The sequence below is a fragment of the Myodes glareolus genome, chromosome 7, assembly GCF_982192425.1.
Source record: "Myodes glareolus chromosome 7, mMyoGla1.1, whole genome shotgun sequence".
Taxonomy (NCBI): domain Eukaryota; kingdom Metazoa; phylum Chordata; class Mammalia; order Rodentia; family Cricetidae; genus Myodes; species Myodes glareolus.
In genome coordinates this window covers 86,914,799-86,934,761 of record NC_142032.1, presented here as the reverse complement: position 1 = coordinate 86,934,761, position 19,963 = coordinate 86,914,799, and the positions used below count along the sequence as shown (strand labels likewise).

Below are 19,963 nucleotides of genomic sequence, written 5' to 3'. Positions count from 1 at the left end.
GAAAGAGGTGAGAAGAAATCATATCCCCTTAGGGAGGAAGCGTTGAGAAGAGGCCAGCAGCGGACAGTTACCATGGGGCAGGAGAGGAAGAAATAAACAGCTATACTATTGCAGAAAAATTCCTCAGGACGCAGATGACTTCAGCATCAAAAGTGTGAGGAGTTGCGTGTGCAGAAGACACTCAGTGGCCAGCTGCATCAAGATGCAAGTTCTGCCTTTTGTTACTCCACCTGGGTTATATCTTCCTGATGCAGGGCAGAGGCCCTGAGGGTCCCTTTAGGTGAGAATAACCCAAGGGCACTCAGTAAAAATATAGGTCCTTTGAACCTTTGCTTAGAATACCATTAAGGGAGTTCCTACCTTGGGAAATAGAAGTTAAAGGTGAACCAATTTTCCCCCACCATGAGTATCAGAGGCGTCCTCAGGCAGGGCTACAGCTAGTGTACCTGCTTGACACACAGAAAATACATGAAATGGCTTGGTGACTTACTTTCTTACCCTCCTTGCTAAGATGGAATAGTCGGTGTCTACGGGAACCTTGCATTTCAGAGAAATTATACCTTATTAGAGTTGTATATCCAGGGATAAGTCAACATGTTCATTAGTATGGCACAAAAAAAAAAAAAAACGAAAGGAAGATTATTTTGAACCTACAAGCATTTTTTTTTCCAGATAGGGTCTCACTGCGTAGCCCCAGCTAGCCTAGAACTCTCTATGTAGACTAAGCTGGCCTTAAACTCACAGAGATCCAAGTGAATTCTGGGATTAAAAGCATTCACATCTTTTAAACATCTGTTTTAATGGGATTTTCAGGAGGGCTGACAATACCAGCTGTTTCCTGCTCTCAAAGATGAGGGCATTGTATCTCTAGGTCTGTCCAGGTCGCTCTAGGTTTATACCTATTAGGTATATATTAGGAATGTATTAGGAATGACTATATATGTCCCACACAATAAGTTCTATGCTCCACATTCACAACGGCTATGGGGGAAGCTAGTCTCTTCTGCTCTGCAGGGTTCGCCTGAGGTCACTGCTGTTTGGTGCAGTTTGAATGGTGTCCATTCAGCCGTCCTCATGGAGGCTCTAACCCCCAGTATCTCCAAATGCTACTGCACTTGGAGATAGGTTCTTTAAAAAAGTGATACAACACCTTGGTGGGGCATCCGATCCACTGTCATTGCACGAAGAGGTTTGGCTTCAGAGACACCAGGGAACCATTAGAATAAAAGTCCCATGAGAGGGTATTAAGAAGGGGTCTCTGTAAGCCAGCAGAAGAGACTACTTCAAAGCAGCCTGCAGCACCTTGACTTAGGGCTTCAGACCCTAGACCAGTGAGGACATGAATGTCTGTTGTTCGCATCGACCACTCTGTGGTGCTATGGCAAGTCAAGCAAACTAATACAGTGGTTAAGCATGATTTGAACTCAGAGCTGACCTCTGACCTGCCCTCTCTTCCCCCGAGCACCCTTACCCTGGGTTAGGCTCTGACCCCTGTCTATATAACTAAAGTGTCCTTTGAAGGCATTTTGATTTGGGAGTGAAATGCCCTCGCCCAACCTCATGTATCAGAAGACTTGATCCTACAGGCCTATGGGTCTAGAGGCAGAACCTAGCTGAAAGAAGTGGATTGCTAATGGTGTGTGTGTGTGTGTGTGTGTGTGTGTGTGTGTGTGTGTGTGTGTGTGTGTGTGTAGCTTATTTCTTACCCTGCTTCTAGTGAAAAATGTATCTTATGGTCCACCAAGATGCAAGGAATGACACCCACCGGACCCTGCTTTCATGAACTCCACCGCGCCTTCCCTGTATTCTCACAGATCACCCTGAGCCGAGAGCCATCCTCCTCCCTCCATCGCTTCTGTTGGGGGAGGAAAGGAAAACAGAGGGCTTCTGACTTGGTTTCCAGACTCAGCTTCCACTGGTGGCCTCTGGCAAGCCTGTGTCTCTGAAGTGTTGGGGCGCTTAGGGGTGATGTTTTTAGTCCTTCTCTATCTGTGTTCCCATGAAGAGCTCCAGAATCTGCACAGGTCCCTGGTGCTAAATAACTAAATTAAAGGCATATTTTTTTTGTTTATTTTTGAGACAAGGTCCTATGTAGCTCAGGCTGGCCTGGAACTCAGTATGTCTCCGAGGATGGCCTTGAACAAACTTCCAGTCTTCCTCTAGCTTCCACACGCTAAGATCGCAGGCATGTAACTTCACACCTAGGCTATATGGTGCCGACAGGTAAACCCAGGGATTTGTGCTGGATGGTAAGCAGGGAACCAGCTGAGCTCTGCCCCTGGTTGGAGCACGTCTCCATGGTGGAAGTTTTCCAGTTTCTACCCACAATCACAGGGTTCACAGTGTGAGAGAGCCAAGCTAGTCTTCAGACACATCTCACGGGAATGGTTGAGACACAGGGTGTACTGTAAGGGCCCATTGACTTCATAGGGCTCGTGTGGAAGGCATGAGTCATTGTCACCTCCGCCCCAAGGCATTGCCTAATGTCCAATAACAAACTGCCTGTGGTGTCCTTAGAGCAAAACCAAAAACACAGAAGTGCTTGGTGCATGGTTGGGGTTCTAAGGCACACCTTCCTTCTCCCTGCTTTCTTTACTGGAGTTTAATTGCTTGTTAGAATCTGGCCTTTGGTCTCCACAGACTAGACAGTGTTTGAGTTCAGCTTCCTGTTCTTATGAACAAAACTTGTGGTGGACAGATGAGTTTCATTTCTCTAAGACTGCGATCTGACTCTCCTCAGATTGAACAGTTAGCCAGAGGCAAGTGTACACCAAGTCTTTCCAACTCATGCTTGACTTCCCTGTGGTGACCGGCAGGCACAGAGCAAGCTGCTCGCATAGAACTCAGTAAGCACATGTGGCCTATCTGGCTAACTCCTCAAGGTCCCTTTGTGGCAGGGATCAACCTCGTGTGTCAGAAGACTTGATCCTACGGGATGGTCATGGCATCTGTGTTCATTTCTCTTAATGGTATCTATGATGTATACATGTATACAGATACTAAAGTGTATGTGTGTGAGGGGCGTTCTGGTGTTTGTTGACATGGTATTGCTTATTGCTGAATGGATGTCTCCAGTAGACACAAGCCAAAGTGTAAGATGACTTTTTCCCAGTGGGGCTATCCTCTCAGGCTTTATTCTCCATGAGAGAGAGGACCATCTATGGCTCGGTGCTCTCCCGTGTGACCTTGGGCAGGTTGTTCTCACTTTCTCTGGCCACCAGATTCTCTAGCTTATCATCTGAGGGCTGTTGCAGGGGAAATGAGATGATGACTGTATAGGAGGCAAGCCCAGGGCCTGGGATGTGGAAAGATTTCACCAAATATCAGCTGCTGTTGCTTGTAAGCATCCCCTTCCCTGCAAACCTACAGTTCTCTGAAATCAGAAAAGGGGGCATCAGGTCTGTTCATGTAACTACTGTAGATGCTCAAAATTCTGGCATCACTTCTGGCTCCAAGCATTTTGAACAAGGAATGCTCCCATAACAGTGTTTAACTGTTCTAAGCCTTGATTAAGTAGTAAAGTTAATAAGGTCGAGGAATGGAAGTTGTATATTCATGGGGAAAGAGAATCCTTAGTGGACATCTCCTTTAGCGTTTATTGGCCGCAAGTGATTCCTTCTGAAGAATCCTGTAGGATGCAGAAGGTGACCTCAGAGGCCATGCAGGGTTCTCATGGTCAAGTGCATCTCGCTTCACGCCGTGGTGCAGCTAGCAGAGGGCCCAACCCTGATGAATGATAGCTACTCGGTATAGTTTTTCAGGTTGTTTTCCTTTGAATGCATTTGTAGACTTAAGAAAAGTGAGTTGCAAGGTTGTAGGGGTTTCTGACAAAACTTTTTAGTTCTCTCAAGGTCAGTGTTTAGAAAGTATATCGGTTAGATATGACCACAGTCATGCTGTGTAACAAATGATCTCGAACTCAGGGCATGAAAATAGCAGGCATGTATTTCCTCTGCGCTTTCATGTTGGTTAGAGGCCAGCTGGTCTAGGTTAGGCTTAGTCTAAGCTGCAGGTTGGTTCCATGTCTCTCCACATGGGTCTCCACTTCCTTGCACCAGCAGGCCACCCGAGTCATATTCTTCTTGAGATGACAAAACCAGAGGGTCGTGTTCAAGCGTATCTTTCACTTATGTGGATGACATGTCCTCATAAACTTCCCGCAGATCAAGTGAAGTGGCCCTGGCCAAGCTGAAGCTGTAGGACAGCGTGCCATGATGAACCTCAAAGTCCCACATCCACAGAGTGTGACTCTAGGGAGCAGCGAGGAACGAGGGTCGCTAATTCGCTCTCCTCCATTCTCTGCTTGCCTTCTCCAGCTTGTCATTGCAGTAGGTGCCTTAAGGGCTTTCCTTTGCACAGGAGGTTCTATGGTCCTGCATCCTCATTACGATTCCAGGAGCACTCCACTGGATCGGGCAACAAATTCCCCTTTGGTCTCCTAAAGCCTTCTCTCTGACAGACAGGAATTTACTCTACTGTAAACCTAAGAGTCCCAATTTAGACAGACACGATGGATTAGGCAGACGGCATCATTGACCCAGTTCCACTTCGTTAGCCTTTCCAATTAAAGAGGTTGTTACTGTGAGTGAGACCTCACAGATATGCAGCCATACCTGGAGTCCTCGGGACCCTGCTGGTTAGGGAGAGTCTCACATTTTCAGTGTGCACCCAGGGAGGAAAAGGAAGTGTGGTTGGCATGAGAACAGCCCAACGTTAACGACACAGGCCCCTTGTGAGTGCTTCATCCACTTCCTGGCCAGTTAATTAAGATCCTAAATAAGGACCCTTTGTGCTCCCTCTCCCAGAAGCTTTTGAAATTAGCCTTGGAGTCCTGACTGTGTGTGACAGGGTCTGTGATTTGGGATCTCCAGATAAAGAGTAGATACTGCACTGTGTCAAGAGACCAGTCACTTGATATCATCCTCATAGTTGGCAGAGATTTTCCTTGGCTTTCCAAGGAAGGTCTTTCCCAGTGAAGCCGTTCTTACGGGGTTCAGGATGGCATTCCCCCTTTCTTCGCTGTCTTGGGATTCTGAGCAACGAAGCATAAGCCCCACACAATAGCCAAATGGGCCGTGAAGCACGACTTAATTAATCTGGGCATTCACCCAATGCCCCGTGCAGCACTGGCTAGGATTTGGCTTTGGAGAAGGTGGCTAATTTTGAGAGTGAGCTACAGCTTTTTCTGTTCTGACTCAAATCTCAATGAATATGGGCAGAGGGACAGTTAGAACAGATAAGTACGCTCAGGCCGGTGGTAACATGAAGACCAGGCTATGTACTCTCATAGTGTGGGTCAAACAGGATCTCCTGCTCCCGGGGTCTCCTGCTCCCGGGGTCTCCTGCTCCCGGGGTCTCCTGCTCGTGGGGTCTGCTGCTCCCGGGGTCTGCTGTTCCCGGGGTCTCCTTCTCCCAGGGTCTCCTTCTCCCAGGGTCTGCTGCTCCCAGGGTCTGCTGTTCCCGGGGTCTCCTTCTCCCGGGGTCTCCTCCCAGGGTCTGCTGCTCCCGGGGTCTGCTACTCCTGAGGTCTGCTGCACCTGGGGTCTGCTGCTCCCGGGATCTGCTGCTCCCGGGTCTCCTTCTCCCGGGGTCTGCTGCCAGCCGCAGACAGGAGGAGGCTGAATCTGTCTCTGCAAGAGTAAACTGGGTCCTGCCCTGTGTGGCTGCTCGACAGGGAGCCAGGCTCAGCTCTCCAGCATTGTACATCATCGATCATAGAAACAATAAGTATGTGGCTAGAGGGGTCTCTGTAAGGTTAGGGAGAATAGTGAGGCTGGGTCCTTCACCCTAAGTATCTCAGTAAGCCTTCTGGTGGGTCATCGCTGAATCCTCTCCTGGGAAAAGGGCAGGAGAGATAACCGGGGAAGGTCTCAGCTGTTTCTCCAGGACCCGTCATCAGTTCCTTGTGGGTCAGCTTTGCAATGTGGCAGAGTGAAGAGAAAGCTCACCTCAGTGTTTTCCTCGGTGCAAGGACCTGCTGTGCTCAGCTGGTATGAAAACCAGAGTGAGCGAGGTGTCTCCTTGGCAACATCCCTGAGCTGTGCCAGGGATGTGCTGGGACTTGGACTCGACACCTGGAATTGGGGGAAGTCCAGAGGTCAAAATGTGCCTGAGAGCATGCCTCAAATGTGCCACTAGGAAGATAATTGCCATAGAGATTGAGAAAGGAAATGGATGGTCTGGTAGTGTGTTCCTGAAGTCCCAATAAGAGAAGAATGGCCGTGGGTTTGAGTTGAGCCTGTGCAATATAGCAAGTATCATGCCAGCTTGGTCTACACAGAAAGACATTGTCTCAGAAAAAAAATAAATAAAATAATGTAAAATATGTTTAAAGGAAGCAAATGGTATCAGGCTTGATGATGCAATCCTGTGAGCCCAGCAATTTAGGAAACGGAGGCAAGAGAAATATAAGTTCAAGGCCAGCTTGCGATACAGTGAGTTCCAGTAATCCAGCCCAGGCAGTTTACAGAGACCCTGCCTCAAAATACAGATCAAAGAGATGGGTGGAAGTGCTTGTCTACATGAGGCCCTAAGTTTAATCCCCCCCTCTCAGAAAAATCAAATGGTCTTTCTTCTCTAGCAGGAGTTGAGACTGTTAACAGTTTGTCTTCCCTTGCCCTTTATTCATGGTACTTTGAGAAAGGGAGCCTGGTGCTTGTTTGCGTGGCTTCCTAGAAGCCTGTGTTGGAAAATCTGTTTTGACAGAGCCAAGCTTCAAGCTGGGTTTCTGCCCAGGGCCTTAAAAGCATGGCCATTCTATGTAGAAGTGGCCAAAGGTGGTTTTCCCAGAATCATGAACACATATGATGTCTAAGTTCCGAGCAGACATGGTATAGACAGAAATAGCCTTTTTATGTGCCGGGTTTCCTGTTTGCCTCGGAAACCACTGGGGGAAGGAATGCCATCACCTCCCATTAGTCGGTGCCTCCTCTATCTGTCCCTCCCCGACCCAGAATTTATGCTTTGTGACCCCAGACTTTACCACCCAGCATCCCCAGTCAATTGGCTTTTGTCAAGACTGAGTGAATGGGATGTTTCTCTGGCCTGAAAAGATCTTTCCTGGCATGCTGGAATGTGCGACTCACACAGAAGTCTGCTCCTCCTTTCCTGTCTCTTTCTCATGTCTTTTATTCTTATAAGATTAGCCATAATCTCACAATCTTGTTATGAACCAGAACTTTGTATTTATGTTTAATTCTATTATGGACCCAAGTCTCTTTCGTATGGGGGGTGGTAGGGCACTGAACACACTGGAGATGAATGGAAAAGGTGCTTTTCCTTTTTCTTGTGTGTATACGTATGTGTGTGTGCGCTCACACACGTGGGTACGTGGTGTTCTTATGAATACCTTATGGGTGTATGGTGCATGTGTGTGTGCTGGTACAAATGTCTGGGTGTCAGAGGACAAGCTCAGCTTCATCAGGAGCCAGCTACACTTTTCTGTGATAGGGTCTCTCATTGGTAGGTTAGGCTGGCTGGCAGTGCCCCTCAGGATCTGCCTGCCACTGTGCCCAGCTCTGAGATTATAGGTGCATATCCTTGCCCTAGCGTTTTATGCCAGTGCACTAACTCGGGTCCTCACGCTTGTGGAGCAAACACTTTCCCAACTGAGCCTGCTCTCTCACACACACATCCCCTTCTTCTCAGCACCTCATTGTTTAGCAGATCTTCTTATGGACAATCTGGGGCCTCTTTCATGGCTTAGAAATGGAAAGGAGAGCTGGGATTCAGTAGGGGGCAGACTGGGTCAACTTCTGGAGTCCTCAGAGCATGGGGAAGACAGAACCTGACGGGCCCCACCCGACTGGGATAGCAAGCTGGGTTGAAAGCGATGTTCAGGTTGGAAGCTGACTCCCCTCCTCTCACCATTTATGAGTGTCTTCTCTGTTCTCCCCACAGGATCCAAACCCGAGTCCACTGATCACCCTAGAGACTCAGGTGAGTGCCTCTCGTGGTCTTTGCCTTTTATTTTTACCCCGAGGTTCTGTAATCAGTGCTTTGTGGTAGTCTCTGTGTGTCCTCTGAGCCCCGGGGGGGGGGGGGGGCTCAGAAGGGATAGACGGGCATGTCACAATGCCCTCCTGCCTCATTTGTGTGTGTGGTGTGCACAGCCAGGTGTAACCACACTGGTAGATTGTGCATATGTGTGGGAAATTCTGTATACATACACATATGTGCAGGCAGGTCAATGAAGGCATCCCCCTGCCTTCGTGATCCGAAGCAGGTGACTGCAGAGGGAGAGCAGAGGCCGCAATGTCTGGTCATAGATGGTGCTGTTCCTCTGCTCCTGATTTGACAGACTCTGCCCAATGCCACCGGAAATGTGGGGAGTCCTGCTAGAGTTACCCAGCGCTGCCGGGGAAACTGGGGCTCCTCTTGACAGCCTTAGTGTTGTCAATAAAAAGAACTGAAGAACGGGCTCAACTCGAAGCGTGGAAACAATCTCGTTAGAGTTTAAAAGAAAGCTCTCAGGTAGACAAGCCGTGATGCTTGGCAGCCGCCCGGAGGAAAGAAACAGAGAGAGGAAAGGGCCATGCCTTTTGAGGGAAGCCAGCATAGAGGGCAGTCACGTGGTGGACAAGCAGCTACACAGTTGGAAGAGGGCTTTAGATGAAGAGTGGAAAAATGATCCAAAGGTCCAGAGAGAGGGTGCTTGGGCTCTGGGTGACATCTGAAAGAAGGAGACAGGAGAGAAGAAAGAGGGAAAGCGACATCATTCTGAGTCCTGGCTGAGAGAGGTGGGCAGACCCAAAGGAACTGCATGGCGGCCTGTAGGGACTGCACTAATGGGCAGGGAATCTGGGAAGAAAAAAGGCCATTATCTCATTAGAGGGCTATTTCTCCTCTTGCTTTAGCATGACTTAAGGTGACTCGCCTTTCTGAACGGTGGCCTCTTGTCAGGTAACTGGCCATCTCACCTGGATTAACTCTTAAGGGTTAAGAGTTAATCCTCTCCACTCAGAGACAGACTCCAGCCTTTGGGCTGGCAGGCAACAGCTTTCCCTTCATGGGTCTCCAAAGACACTGTAATAGCAAGACCCAGATCCCAGAGCAGGAAGTTGCACATTCTGTCTGCTTGGATAGTGGGATATTCTGAATGATCTAGATAGGAATTGTGTTTCTGTGTGGGGGCAGATGACCTATGGGTCCAGAGATGAAGATATGGCCAGGTCCTTATGTCTTCTTTGTGAGTACCTGCCCCAGAATCACTGAGATCCAGGTAGAACACACTTCTGTTTCTTCTAGTCTTGTGGCATTGATGAGACTCTCTGAACTCCAAGTCATTCCTTCTCCATCTAGAACATGCCACCTGGCAGAGTCCTGGTGAGAGTCACGGGAAATAATCGGAACATCTAGGTACCTGGGTGTGCATAAGCTCTTATACCACAGCACTGCAGCCTTTCCTCCTGGCCTCGAAGGTGTTGTGTCTCTGAATTGATGGTCTCCTTAACTCCATGCCTGGGTTAGAGAGCAAAGAGAAAAGGAGGACAAACTGGACCCCCTTCAGAGCCCCACAGAGAGCACTTTCCAGGTGTCAGACACAGTAAAACACACTGCACATTTAATGGATGAGAAACAGCCCTTTGGGGCCTTCTGTGGCATGCTGGCTGATACCACCTGCTTTCCCTTGCCTTCCCCCAGCCCTGGGTCCTGGCCACTCAGCATCTCTGCTTGATTCTTTCCAGTGAGAGCGAGGAGAGTCACAAACCCACCAGGCTTTAAGGTGGCCTGACTGTTAAGATGCCCATACACAGCAGAGAACTGTTTCTTCGGGGTTTCTCTCTGCTTGTCTGTCTTTTTATCCCGGGGTGCAGACCACTGTAGCTGCCCTAGGGAGGAGCAGACCCCAGGGATGGCAGAACAGGACAGGCAGTATGTCTCTGAGGAGAAGGATCCCATGTCCTCTCTTCTACTTTTGCTCATTCTTTGCACACTCTTTTTGTTTTAATTTTAACGCTCAGAGGATATCTGAGACGGTTGTGAAGACGTTTAGAGTTGTCTCATCCATGGGGACCAGTTTATCACCTAGTGGCGGGGTGGAGGGTCATTAATATATAAGCAGCCAATATATTACAAGTTTCAGGCCAATGAGAGGTTCTGTTATTAAAAAAAAAAAAAACAAACAACAGCAACAACAAAAACGGCACCCAGGGAACAGTATCCGAGGTTGAACCATGTCTTCAACTAATAATTATTTCCCACAATGGGCAAGATCCCATCCAAGATTCCTGTGGGGTCAAAGTTTAAAGACATTATATCATCAGTCCTATTAGTGAAATCACAACTTTGAAGAGCTATGCCTGGGTATATGCAGATATGAATATGTATCTACACACACATACATACACACACACACACACACACTTGCATTGTATTGAATAAATTCTATGTTACAAAAATATGATTAAAGCTTTCTTTCTGGTATCCTCCAAAACCATTTCTGTGAATTCCCAGATGTTATGTGTTGCACTTTGGGAAGTGTCTGCCTCCCTGTCTACCCTGGGTCATAAGATACTCTCAGGGTATGTTGTGAGGTGGCTTGTGGAGTGATAATTCTCCTCTCTTGCTCCACCCTTCCCAGAAGACAGCTTGTTCTACTCAGGAATACTGGGGACAGGCAGTCCATGTCCAGAGCCCAGAAGGCCACTCTTCTCCCTTGCACTTGACCATCCCATGTCCTTTGCCCTGGACGTCATCCAATCATCTTTTCAGAACCTCCATGGGAACAAGGGAGGGTGCCCATGGTTTTGAAAAGCATGTTATGAGGGGGCAGAGCCCCTCCATAGTGTCCACTCTTAAGGTTCTGTGAGTTCCAGGGACCCAAGCCTCAGTGTGGTGGAGCAAAACACATTTTGGAGGAAGGGTTCCATTAGTCTTCAGCAATGCCCCCACCAGTCTCAACTGGTCCACGGCCTTTGGGGTGGTGGGAGGAGCTGTAGGGTATTGTCTTTATGACTTTAGACTTTGCATGTTAGAGAGGCATTGTAGCGGGTGGGAAGAGCTGTATCGGTTGGTGAAGTGCTTGCTCCAGAGCCCCCATTAGGAAAATAAATCTGGACATCATGGTGCTCCTCTATCTCAGAACTTGGATGGCAGAGTCAGGTGAGTCCCTGAGACTCATTGGCCAGCCAACATACACGACTTGATGAACTCTAGGCCAATGAGAGACTCTCGGGTTGACCACTGGCCTCTACACACACCCATACCCCCCCCACACACACACACACACATACTCATCATTAGAACCCAAACAAAGTACAAATGTTTTTTGTGACTTGCCTCAAAGCCTATGAGACTTTGTACATCACAAGATATGCAATGGAATTCTGCTCATCTTCCCTCCAGGAAGTAAGTCAGACAAGAAGACTAAGTTAGATTTTCTGGTAAAAAGTAGTATCCTAAATGTGACCCATGTGCCATGGGGAAGATGGCGGGTATGGAGGCCTGGAGGAGCTCCGCCTGCAGAGACAGCTTTCATATAAATTCTGAGCCTGACTAGGTTCCCTCTTCCTTCGATAATGCTCTTTCTGCTCCCAGTGGGATTCCCTGCTGTGTCTTAGAGTCCAGGAGCTCGGGTGTGACTGGATACCACCGTGAGCCATGTCCTTATATCACACATGTGCAGTATGGCTTTGCTGTCAGTTTAGGTTGAACAGGATCTCGGGCCACTAATATACCCACTTGTTTCCTGCACCCCTCTCGGCCTGATAATAATTGTAGGAGTCCTTACCTATGGCCTGGGGGAGATGTGTCAGCTTCTTCACACAGTTATGTGGAACTGGGGGAGATGTGTCAGCTGGTCACTGAGGGTCCTCTTATGCCCTCTGCCATCAGTGTGATGGAACTTAGCATCTGCTGGCAGCAGCAGGATTCTCTGCTTAGTGGTCAAATTGCTATCATGAAGGGGTGAGGAATGCTCAAGTCCCTGGTGTCAGATCACTCTATACCACACGACTCCTGTGGATGTCTCAAGTAAGCTCCACTTGACAGTGATGACCACTAATCTGGTCTCTGGTTAGAAGTACCTGGGAACCAGATGACTTTGGAATGAAAAAGTCAAACAATACAAACACTTGAAAGGACCTTATATTTGGTTAATGGTCTGGAATCATTATTGTCATTCCTATTACCAGTCACACTATTATTAGATTCAGTTTCCAGATGAGGCACTTAAAGGTCTTAAAAGTCAGATAGCTTAGCCAAGGTCCCACAGAAAGGACGGAGCAGTGGATGGGTGTCAGGCTCAGGGTCATATGACATCAGAATCTTTCCTTGCAGCCTCTGTTTTGTTAGGTTAGAGAATAAAATTGCTGCGATCAGTAGACAGATTTGCTAATGCTTAGACAAAGCCAGACGTACCAGTTCTGAAGTTTATAAACCACCGTCTGTGAATGTACTTAGCTGGGGGTGGATGGATGAATAGATGATACATAGATGACAGCCAGACACATTGCTGATAGATAGTAGGCAGACGGATAGTGTCTTACTTATTATTCTATGCTGCAAATAGATACTGTGACTAATGCAACTTATAGAACAGTGGCTCTCAACCTTCCCAATAATAACAGTTCCTCATGTTGTGGTGACCCCCAATCATAAAATTATTTTCTTGCTATTTCATGACTGTATTTTTGCTACTATTATGAATCATAGTGTAAATATCTGGTCTGTGGGATATCTGACATATGATCCCTGTGAAAGGGTTGTTCAACCCGCAAAGGGGTCGCAGCCCGCAGGGTGAGAACCATTGCAAGTCTAGCCCAACTTACCTGATAGTGGGAGTCATGCTGTTATGGAAGAAAGAGTTTCTTTAGCCTTACAGTTTCAGAGACTGAGGAAATAGCCATCATGGAGTAGAGCATGGCGGCAGGCAGGCAGGCATGGTGCTAGAGCAGTAGCTGAGAGCTTACTTCTTGCTTGATTCAGAAGCAAACAGTATGTGTCATACCAGCCTATAGATTCCATTCTTATTCAAACTGCCACAGATAGGAGATAGATAGATAGATGGATAGATAGATAGATAGATAGATAGATAGAAAGAAAGAAAGAAAGAAAGAAAGAAAGAAAGAAGACAGATAGACAGACAGATAGACACAAGATATATGCACAGATGACTACATGGATAGATGGAGAGAATGCTTTGCACAAGTATCCATAGCTGTGCTTAGGTATACAAGTAGAAGTTATGATGTGTAGCTGGACGAATATAGACAGACAGTTGTATAGATAGCCAATGACAAATAGATGCTTGGGATGGATGGATACAGAGACAGACAGATAAAGCGACTGCTATGCTCACAGAGCTTTTTTTTTTTTTCATGTCACATAGGTTGCCATAAGGCCTGTGGGTAAACGGCTTAGGCTTCAGACACAATCAAAAAAAATTCATTTCAGAACAACAAAAACTCGACTGTCTCCCTGAACATCAATAATGTTGTGATAAATCTGAATGCTTATTTGATTCTTTTTCATTGATCCTCAAGGGGGACTATCATTTCTGAACCTACTCGAATTGCCATGGCCTCTTGTCATTTAATTTTACCTTCTCCACATGCTGACTCCTACCCCCAGGGCCCCTCCGTTGATTAGTAAATGGCTTCTGCTCAAATGCAGAGATGTCTGGGGAGCTGTCCTGAAGGAGCTCTTTTGTGAAGATCTGTCAGTCTGGGTATTTCTGAGGTTGGCTCAGTCGGAGGGAAACAGAGCTTCATTTACATGGAGATCTCTCAGGGCCTGGAGATTAGGGGCAACAGGCAGGAAGTCACAGCTAACCAGGTACTTGAATGCCTTTGATCAGCTAAGTGGGGGCATGGAGGGAGGGAGTGACAGTCACATTCTTTAAAGATGTTACTAAGGCCAGGAGGAGGATTACAAACAAAACCAGGGAATGTGAAAGGGAATGGAAGCCTAAAAAATTATACTGTGTAATCTATTCATCTTGGCGTTATTCAGTAAACAGCTCTGAGGCCAGCAGAGGCCAGGCCTTGTGACAGCAAGGCTGTGACAGCAAGCGAGGCAGAAAACTTCCACCTGGAGCATCATGGTGCAAGACTCGAGTGAGAAAAGTGTGAGCCTGTGATCATACCCTTAGTATTGGTAGCTATAGAGCATGGAATGAGCCGCTTTGCTTCTAAGAGAGTAGGTGGGTAGGAGGCATTTGCTCAGCAAAGTCTCTCACGGGAGCTGAAGGTTTTGTTTTTGTCTTTACTGATACAGAGGAGAGAGTCTCACTGTTTAACCCCGGTTGTCTTTGAACTCTCAATCCTCTGGCCTCAGCCCTCTAGTGTTGGGCTAATTACACTCCATGGGAGGTGCGCTTGGAGCGTGGAGCTGGCACAGTCTAGAGTTAACCTTGCTAAGAGATGACAGTAATCACATTCCAAAACTTTTGCATATTCTGTCTGGGAGCCTATAACAACAATGCCACTTTTCCTTAGGCTCAATTAATCCATGTGAGCTGCTTCAAACTCCTTCGTTGCTTTGTGCCATCGTAATGTCAAGACGGATAAGGACTTGCCACATTAAGCCAGAATGAAGGAAGTTAAATGATAGGGAAAGAGCAGGGACCTAAATTCCCAGCCATCCGGTGTCACTCTGGTCACAAGACTGTCCAGTGGGAGGGAGCTTGAGGCCTCGGTGTGTTGTGCTTCTGTGGGGACTGATGTTGGGAATCTGGAGGATGGCTGCCATCAGCTAAGTTATGGATGCTGTGGAAATGGACCTGAGCTTCTTCATAAAACCAGTAGTTCTCAGCCAGGGTGCTGTTGGCCAGCAGAGGACATTTGGCTATGACTAGAGACGTGCCTACTGTCATAACTCAAAGCCACAGGGATCTGCCAGCCATTCTGCAATGGAACAGTCCCCCTCCTTCTGAAAGTTTCCCAGCTTCAAATACCAATAGTGTCAAGGTTGAGAAGCCATGGTGTGTGTTTGTTTGCTTCTCAACAGTGTATTTCACAAAGATACTTCAGCCTGGCCGTGCTGGCTTTTCTGGTATTATTGTTTATGCTCAAAGGTCACTAACTCCACTTAATGTAAGATTTTAGCCAGCCGGCAGGTGTTAGCCATGGCACATTCATCCCCTCTGCATTGGCATTGACCTTGACTATAAGCACAATAAACCCTTCCCCCTAATATTCATAACCGTGTGTTCACTGCACACAAAGGGCACATCTCGTTTGGATAATTATGACTGTGGAAGGAAAACTCACCAGGAGAGATGATTTCCTACAAGATTTATGGCTCATTAATATAGAGCATATTCAGGGGTTTTTTGTTTTGTTTTTTAAGAAATTGCAGTTGGGAATGTATCTCAGTGGTAACACGCTTGCCTAGCAGGTGTCAGGCCCTGAGCTCCATCAACAGCATGACAAAAATCAAACAAAAGCATAATAAAAGTTCAGCTACTTGGCTGGGGTTCAGAGAGGGCTTGGTCAAGGCTTTGGACTACTGGAGCAGGTCTCCTGGTTTCTAGGCTCTGTTCCTTTTTCTGGGTTGAGCACAGCCTCTTTTGTATAAACTTCTTTCTCTGGAAGCCTTCCTGCCACCACTGGGATTAAAGCAATTGCCGTCTGTTCGCCTCTCTTCCAGCTCTGGGCTTCGATTAACCTTTTCCTCCATAGAGAGCGGTTTTTGAAGTAATCAGGAGCTTCTGAATGGCCCTTACCTGAGTCTCCAGCCCATTAATTCTTATGGTGCCCAGCATCTGTTGAGAATGGCAGAGACCAAATTGCTTTCCTATCTTCTGCCTCCTTGTGGGGAGCCGGGCCTCTCGGGGGCAGAGCAGACCGGTCTGGGGGACAGCAGAGCCCTTTACTGTCATTGTCTCTGCTGGCTCTGATTTGCGGATCTTTAATTAACTTTGGTGGGACTGGACCATTGCCTAGGCAGAAAACAGGAAGTTGCATCCAGGAAAGATCTGTGATCCCATGACCAGGCTTTCTCGTCCTCGTTACTCACGACTGCTGTGAGGCACCCACCATTCTGCAAATAGCTGGCCGGCTCTCCAGAGCCCAGCCACATGCAGAGTCAAGGAAATAGACGGAGTTGGCATAACCCTTCTTCAGTCTCTAACCCCAATACTCGGGGGCTTGAGTTCATTGCTTAATTCAGAACACACACAGCCATTGTTCTTGTTGGCAATGGCAGTTGTATTGATCACTTTGATGTCACGATGACCTATGTGCCTGACAGAAGCAGCTTCGGCGAGGAAGAGCTCCTTTAAGCTTATGGTTTCCGATGCCTCAGCCTCCAAAGGCAAGGCAGGTGATGTGGGGCTCATGGCAGTAGGAGTATTGTACATAGCAGAGCTTGTTCACGTCATGGTAGACCAGAAGGCAGAGGCATAGTTCGGAGGCCATAGCAGTTCAAACGCCTGCTCTTAGTGACCTACTTTGGTCAGCTGGATCTCTCCTCCTGAAAATTCCAGTCTCCCTGAATAACACAAGATGGAAACCCGAACTGGCAAAATAAAAGCCTGTTGAGCCCATTTCAGATGCACCAACCATAACAACAACCCCCACTGAATACGACTGTGTGGACATGATTACTATGTGTCCTGTGTGTACTTAGCAGCTAGTACTTCCAGTGAGCATGTATTAAGCCCTTATATGCCAACAATAACCAGTGAGTGTGTTTCCTTTGAGATGGTACCTGTACATTATGTGTACGTAGCAACCTCATACTTTTAGCTAGTATTTACCAAGCCCTCACTCAAACTTAGAAAGTTTTTGGCGTGGACTCCATCACTCACATTTTATCATTGTCCTGTGTGCAGCGTGTTGCTGTCTCTCCCCTTTCACAGATGAGAAACTGAGGTATGAGGAGTCTCCATTATTTGCCCAAAACGAAACAGGATTTGAATTTAGCAGTTTAGCTTGAATTTGTCTGGAGATAGAATCCGCGAGACAGGTATGACTTTTAACCCCACCCTGCAGATGAACCAACTGAAGCCCAACGTTATACCAGTGATAAGTCCGGAACCACAGCCAAGTGACAGGGGAAGCCCTATTGTCCTCACTGCCATGTTGCTAAGATACTGCAGTGAAGTAAAGATGCAGATTTTGTAGAAGTAGTAATTAGTGCAGTGTGGTTTCCATATGGTAGGGATACAGACGGTGTCGATACTGACTGGTCTGAAGTAGGTGAGCTAGAGATGTGGCTGTGCATTAAGGTATAGATCATATGTTCTTATGGAAATAGACTAAATCAAGTATATAGAAGTGTAGATTGGTGTCGATATCTAGTAAAAAAAATAGAGATTTTCTGCCAGCAGACAGTGTCTGCACTCAAAGAGCCCCATGGACTTTGAACACTGAGGCGGAAACCTTGGCTACTGCCAGCTTAGGGACAAGATGTATTGCTGTGTTTGCCCTGACTCACAGCATCAGGAGGCCCCACTGACATCTGGCATAAGTCTGTCATGTGCCAAGGTCTGTGAGGCTTGGGCTGTCAGCTCCATGGGGTTTTCAAGTAGAGCTGCACACATTTGGGAGCTTAAGAGAATGTTCCAGAGATAGAACATTAAAGCTAGGTTTGTAGGTCCTGGTTGCCAGGATAATTCACCCATGAAAATGCCTTTCGTATAAATCAACAGCAGGAGGACAGTCAGGTGCATGGAGATATAAACATTCCTAGGCGGGCCAGAGAGGACCTGAGTGAGGCCGCTTACTGTTGATAGTCGTTGCAAGGTTTACATGCCTAGGACTTTGCTAAGCACTGTGCACGCGTAGCCTTTTCTAATCATGCCCACAGTCCTTTGTGGGGATAGACACTGAGTCCCTGCCTATGAGAACTCTTGAGTGGCAGAGCAGCCTCAAGTCGGCCTCTCTCTCAGACAATCTTATCATAGCTCCCACTTTGAGTGAGAAAACTGTGGCCCAGAGTGACTGGACAACTCTCCTGGTCCCAGCAACCCAGCAGTACAGCTCAATTCAGACTTACCCAGAGGCCTTGGGGCAGTCAGGTGAGAGCCACAAGTTCTAAAACCAGAGGGTGGACACTGGGAGGCGGTTGGCAGCTCCACTCTGGCATCTTCACGTGTCCTTGACTGTCTTCACGTTGGACAGCAGAGAAATGAAATGTGATGGGTGGCCCCTCCTCATCTTCATTAGACCTACTGTCCACCTCCCTCCAGTCTCCCAAGAGGCTGACCTTGGCGCTTGTCGTCAATAAAGACTGTCACTGCCCTGGCTAAGAGAAGCAGGAGTGGGAGGCAGGAGGCAGGCAGGCAATGCAGTGTGATCATTTTCCATGCATGGCTGTGCCCCTATGGAGCTCTGCCACCTGTGGACATCCATCACATAGCCGGAGCTCCTCTGCCTTTCCTCCTCCATCTCCAGCACCAGAGTGGTGCCACCTGTCAGGTCTAGCCTGCCTTGGAGCACACTCCTTGCCAGTTTCCTTTGTAAAACTGGAACTGACTGTAAGTTCCTCCTGTGGTCCCTTATCATACCCTGGGAAAGCAGTGTCACCTTTTTTTGGGGTGGTGGTGGGGCTACCCCTTTGGTGACCCAGTACCGCTGTTCGAGGAGCTCTCCAAGCTGAGTCACCACCATCTAAGGCTGTGTTTTGATGTAACAAGGGGTCTTTGTGTGGAGGGAGGATGTCTGAAGAGAAGAAAGGGCAGGCAGGGATCTGGGGAAAGAGTCTGGGCTGTGTAATGTTTTTGTCGAGAGGATAGTGGCTGTCATCTTGTGACAGTCTTCCCCTGTAACTGAGCCAAACAGCAAACAGGTTAATATCCGAGGACTCAAACATATGAGAAGTGAAGCCTGGGGCATAGGACAATAGCCCTGCCACTGCCTCACGTTCTTCTGTCTCTCATAATTCAAGTGTTTCTTTTTCCAGGGAAGACTGAGAGAAAGGTCTCTCAGGTCTGGGAAAGGTCTGAGCCTTCAGATTCTTTCTTTGGGTCTGTAGCAGACAGACAGACACACCAGACGTTTTCTTCTAGCCAGCAAAGACCATGAAAACCATTCTTTTCCTGTTCTGTCACACCTCAGGAAGCGCTAACTGCCCTTACTCTCAAATCTGATTTCACAAATGTGCCGCCACCGCTCTCTGTGGCTTTGAGAGCTCTTGGGAGGGTCCCAGACATTTCTCTGGTACATTGTAGCCCTTCCTGTGGCTTCAGACTTTCTGAAAAGGAGTATTTTATTAATTGCAATTCCAATTCTGCTTTCTGAGAGACCTAGTAGCTCTTGTTTTGCCATTAGTGGGTGAGCAGGGAGGCTGGAACAGGAGGAACGGAAGTGAGTTGCTAGCCTATGTAACAGATGGGTAACACTGAGGAGCTTTCCCAGAGTCTGCTCAGTGCTGGACGAAAGAGCTTCAAGTGCTCTAAATGGTTCTGAGATGCTTGCTGGAAGTATCCAGGTACTGAATCAAATACCAACAGGCACCAGCGATGGGCCGGGAAACACCTTCTCATTTCATGGGCACTGTTCAAAGTGATTCTCGAGGCCTTCTCTGGCTGCATATGGGTCCCGCCTGTCTTTAGGCCATCTGGAGGGGAGTTGGTAGTGATGGATGAACCACAATGAGCCCCCGCAAACCCCTTGCATACAGTCCTCTCACAGTCCCCACTGTCACCCTCTGTCACCTCTCCTGAGTGTGCCCAGACATAGCCAGACAATGGATGAGGTCACAACTACTCACCTTCATTAGATGGCAGCTCAGTAAGTCTCAGGTGGAGGCTGGACCAACATGGTCCATTTCACTTACTTTAATTATTTATTAAGTTTTGTCAAGGGGGTCCCATGTATTTCAGGGTGGCCTAGAACTCAGTAAGTAGCCAGGGATAGCCCTTGAGTTTCCGATCCCCCTGCCTTCACCTCCTGAATGCTGGTGTTTTAGATGCACTCCATCATTCCAGAGTTTAGCCAGCACTAAGGATAGAACATAGACCTTCGTCCGTAACAGGCAAGCACTCCTCTACCAGGTGACCTGATCTTAACCCTGC

General features: G+C 47.7%; 1 protein-coding gene across 1 annotated transcript in view; it reads left to right on the top strand.

Moving 5' to 3' along the window:
• The window catches only part of Xylt1 (xylosyltransferase 1), a 282,801-nt gene that overhangs the window by 77,663 nt on the left and 185,175 nt on the right, over positions 1-19,963 (top strand). Inside the window, exon 2 of the mRNA XM_048460178.3 lies at positions 7,900-7,938. Within this exon, the coding sequence (XP_048316135.3) occupies positions 7,900-7,938 (39 nt within the window). The remainder of the gene's footprint in view (positions 1-7,899; positions 7,939-19,963) is intronic.